General features: G+C 34.7%; 1 protein-coding gene and 1 long non-coding RNA gene across 2 annotated transcripts; both read left to right on the forward strand.

The window, feature by feature from the left end:
• The first annotated feature begins 691 nt into the window (after positions 1-691).
• LOC113359319 (zinc finger BED domain-containing protein RICESLEEPER 2-like) lies at positions 692-2098 on the forward strand. The gene is made up of 4 exons (XM_026602975.1): positions 692-1165; positions 1264-1818; positions 1897-1982; positions 2074-2098. Exons 1-4 carry the CDS (start codon positions 692-694, stop codon positions 2096-2098), a joined length of 1140 nt encoding a protein of 379 aa, XP_026458760.1.
• A 480-nt stretch (positions 2099-2578) lies between these two features.
• Positions 2579-3001, forward strand: LOC113361162. The gene is made up of 3 exons (XR_003364988.1): positions 2579-2652; positions 2752-2840; positions 2966-3001. It is a non-coding gene; the product is annotated as an uncharacterized LOC113361162 (long non-coding RNA).
• Positions 3002-4622: the final 1621 nt, after the last annotated feature.

The raw sequence follows: 4622 nt of genomic DNA on the forward strand, positions 1-4622 counted from the left end.
TTCTAAGTTATAGATTAGATTTTGATATTTAAGTTTAACTTTAATGATCTTTTTTTTTTTAATTTTCTAACTATCTGTTTGATTTTCAGGGGTTAGGGCTTTCTTTAGACTACCGTTGAAGAAGAATAAGAAAAATTGGCCGATGATTTTACTTCTACTTTCCTAATCTAGGTGAGTAGTTCTAAGTTTTTAATGCATAACTTGTTTTAAGTACTGTTAGGTGTTTGTGGAAATGATTCTTAGAACCCCAATCCCCTTTTCACGAATTTGTGTAATTTATTGTTAACTCATGTCTCTTAATGTCAATCTATCTCTTAATGCCAATCTATAATAAATTAATAATGCATAGTTTGCTTACGTTATGCTTGTGAATATTTATTTGAATTACAAAGGTTTACTTATTCTGAAAATGGAAATGAACTCCATATGCAGCATGTCAGAATCAGAAAGCACATGTTTTATTTTGGCTTACATGAAAGTGTAAAAAAGCATACTTTTGTTGGCTTTGCCTTTGCCAGTTTGGGATGTGTACTTGATGGGATTTTAATTATTGACAGCTCTAGTCCCCTGTGATGTAGCTCAAGGCTTACTAATTTTGATTTTTGAATTCTTTATGTAGCTTCCTAAAATTTCAGTTGAAGAAGACCATGACGATGTCATGAGTGAATAGGATATCACAGTAGTAGAGTCGATGACAAGTCAAGAGCATGCTTCAAAGAAAAGGAAATTTACATCAAAAGTATGGAATGATTTTGATTGGTCACGAGACAAAGATGGTAAAGAAAAGGATACGTGCAAGCATTGTAGGAAGGAATATGCTTATGACAGTCAGAAAGGAGGAACATCAACTATGTCAAGGCATTTAAAGAAGTGCCCTAGACTGAAGATGCAAGATGTGGGGAAACTTTTGTTATCTACAAATAATGGAGAACTGGATACTCGTGCACGCAAAATAGATCAATCAAAGTTTCGGGATTTAGTTTCAAGACTAATTATTGGTAAAAATCTCCCCTTTAATTGTGTAGAATGGACTGAATTTAGGGAGTTATGTATTTATCTGAATGTCGATGTTGAAACCATATCAAGGATACTACAAGGTCTGATATTCTTAAAATGCATAAGTTCCAAAAAGAAGTTATTCGCAAGAAATTACAATGTGCTCCAGGTAAAATAAGTCTAACATCAGACATGTGGACCTCCGTCAACACCACTGGATACATAAGTTTAACATTACACTTTGTTGATCAAGATTGGGTATTGCAGAAGTTTCTTTTAAATTTTTCTCCACTGCCACCACCCCATACTGGTCAAGCACTTTCAGATAAGTTATTTCTGATGTTAAATGATTGGGGAATTGAAGGAAAAGTAACCAGCATCACTTTGGATAACGCTGCATCAAATACTTCATGTGTTAAGATAATGAAGAGTCGATTCATTTCAAGGAATGTTATGTCGGATACTGGGAAAAGAAACTTTCATATAAGGTGTTGTGCTCACATAATAAATCTTATTGTAAGAGATGGACTGACAGAGATTGATCCAGCAGTAATCAAGATAAGGTTAGCAGTGAAGTACCTTAAAGGTTCACAAAGAAGAAAACAAAATTTCTTGGATACTGTCAGCGATTTAGGAACGTCAGTAAAGATGGGTGTTCGACAAGATGTTAAGACAAGATGGAATTCTACTTATCTTATGTTGCAAATTTGTATTTCGTATGAAAAAGTCTTCACTCATTTGAGGTTGGTGGACCCTGACTATGCAGAGTCTCCTAATGGGGAAGAATGGGAGCAAATCAAAGTGGTCACGAAGTTTCTCAAGGTATTTTATGACCTCACGACTCTATTCTATGGAAACAAGTATCCTACTTCTAATTTTTATTTTGATGGGGTTTGTCAGATTAAAGTATTATTAGATCAAGAGACAACTAATGACATTGAGTTCATCAGAAACATGGCGAAGAAAATGCAAGAAAAATTTGCCAAGTATTGGAAAAAATTGAGTCCAATATTGGCAATGGAAGTCGTTTTAGACCCTCGATTGAAGTTTGAATTTGTAGAGTTTACTTTAAAAAAGGTGTATCCTGTTGAGCGTGAAATGAAGAAGGAAGTTGATATTATTATAAAAAGGATGGCGGCACTCTATAAAGAGTATCATACGGCGTCAACTTTAAGAGGTTCGACAACAACCAATGAAACTCAGAATTCGGGTACTGTAAATGGTGGGAATTCTGGACGCAATGGAAGTGCTTTTATGCAGGTGATATTTCTTTAAGTTTTAACTGCTTGAACATTTCTATAAATGTCCATATAGAACTGGTAGTTAATTGTTGAAGTTTTTTGATGCAGGAATTTGCCGCGGCAAAAAAAAATGGTGGTCAACAATCTGACAAGTCAGAACTAGAACAATATCTAAGTGAGTCATCAGGATCAATGTCAACTGATTTTGACATCTTGAAGTATTGGAGAAGCCAAGAACTACGATACCCTAATCTTACAAGAATGGCAACCGATATTTTATAAATTCCTATTTCAACTGTTGTTTCGGAATCTGCATTTAGCCTTGGGGGAAGGGTACTTGACAGATATCGCAGCTCCTTATCACCTGAAAGTGCCGAGGCATTGATAACAACTCGTGATTGGATATATGGAATCGGTAAGAGGCTAAGTGTCTTGAGTAATATTTAAAATTAGTTGTAAGTCTATTTAACAATATATATGAGATTGATAATTACTTATTTTCAATTATATGTAGGAGCTGCATCAACTGATGTTGAGGAAGTGAAAGATAATGATATTAGTGAGGATGTATTGGCATTTGAGCCAGCAAACAACAATGAGGCAGTAAGTTCTTATGCATCTAATTAGTATCTGTACTTCAGCGATATAAAGCGGGTAATTATGAAAATTTCTATTTATTTACATTAACACATCCTTTTGTTTGATATACTTTTTGCTGGAAATTACAGATTCATACTGGAGCATCTTGAAGTGATACACTTCTATACACAATTACAAAGATACATGGAAAAAGAACATTTTTTGGGCACTGATTTAGGAAATATTTCCATATGATATCACTGTCTCCTATTTTTTGTATAAATATGAAGGGAGACACTAACGATATATATTGTATATGTGACTGCATATGAGGGTTTAGGACCTTTAGGTTGTGATTCAAGATTTCAAAGTCAGTTCAGTAGACGGTAGCTTCAGTTTGTCCACTTTTGTATATAAAAGGACAAACATAGATAATAGTTACTGTCACTTTGAGGATTCCTATATGAATCACAATCCTGGACCTATATCCTTAATTCCTTATTAATGAATATGATACTTTTTGTGCAGGAATAAGGAATTGGTTGTTATTATGGTCTCCTCTTCACTAGTGATGAAGTGTTTTAGACTTTTAGTAGGTGATACTCTGTGGTAAACTAGTAGGCAGTAAAAGTGGAAGTTTGTATTATTTTTTTTTGGTTTTAGATATGTATGTAACTATGTCTATATGTATTCCACTCCACAACTTTGGTTTGGTTCATTTCAATCATGTTTTAGTTGTATTGTGGAATCTGTAATCTGTTTTCAGTATGCACTTTTTAGTATTTAGACTTGTGGTTGTTTACCATATTCATATTTTTAGCACAAAAAAATAATAAAGTCAAATTTACCAGCCAACCCGCAACCCGTCAGAGCTAACCCGTCTAGGGCTAGGGTTGGGGTTTTGGGCTTGTACATGAACAGTACTAGGGCTAGGGTTGACCCTAACCCGTCCATGGCTTGTCAAGCTAGGGACGGGTTGACCCTAGCTTGCCCGTTTGACAGCTCTATTCATAATCTTTGGTGTGCACAATACTTGTTTCGGTAACAGACTTCGTTCTGCGCGTGATTGATCACAAGAGATTCAAGTTGTTGTGTGCAGGTATTTATTGAAGATATAAGAAGATTTGAAGACAAAGAAGATATTGAAGATTTCTGATTTGAAGTTCATAATCTTTGGTGTGCATAATACTTGTTTCGGTAAAAAGTGGATCCAACTATAATCGGTTTTATCCTTGTAATAAAATTGGATTGGTTAGTTGAGGAGATCGGCATCAACACAATTCTTTGGAATAAGAGTGTTGTTTGCAAAATCTTAATGATTACTTTGGTAATTGAACATAAGATAGATCTAAGGACCCGACGAAGGAGTTTATGTTAAGATAAACACAAGAGCCTTTGTCCGACTCATATCACTTGGTTGAAGAGAGTTGATACCAAACAGATTTGTTGTTCCTTTACTGTTTGGAATACGAACCAAGGGAATTGTTCCAAGTACGTGACTTATTCATAAGTTGGAGGCGTGGGAATACATACGGAACTAGGTGAACTATAGGTTTAGTTGGTTGGTCTCAACTATACGAAGTTAGGATATTTTGTATAACGACTTAATCCTGAGAGTATTCAATTCTGGACAAGGTCCCGGGAGTTTTCTGTATTTGCAGTTTACTTGTTAACAAAATCTTGTTGTGTCATTTACTTTTATTTTCCGCATTATTATTGTCTTATTATAATTAAAGTAAATTACACAAAACGTTAATTCTTATTTACTTGATAAGTAATCCTATTGTGTTTGGTTAAGTCCGAACC

Source organism: Papaver somniferum, chromosome 3 (genome assembly GCF_003573695.1).
Source record: "Papaver somniferum cultivar HN1 chromosome 3, ASM357369v1, whole genome shotgun sequence".
In the NCBI taxonomy this organism is placed as follows: Eukaryota; Viridiplantae; Streptophyta; class Magnoliopsida; order Ranunculales; family Papaveraceae; genus Papaver; species Papaver somniferum.

What these genes read in the sequence shown, in the direction of transcription:
- LOC113359319 (XM_026602975.1), top strand. Translation starts at nt 692, where the DNA reads ATGACAAGTCAAGAGCATGCTTCAAAGAAAAGGAAATTTACATCAAAA. An exon ending in GAAATTACAATGTGCTCCAG is followed by an intron (nt 1,166 to 1,263) that starts GTAAAATAAGTC and finishes TGGGTATTGCAG; the next exon opens with AAGTTTCTTTTAAATTTTTC. An exon ending in TGGTCACGAAGTTTCTCAAG is followed by an intron (nt 1,819 to 1,896) that starts GTATTTTATGAC and finishes GGGGTTTGTCAG; the next exon opens with ATTAAAGTATTATTAGATCA.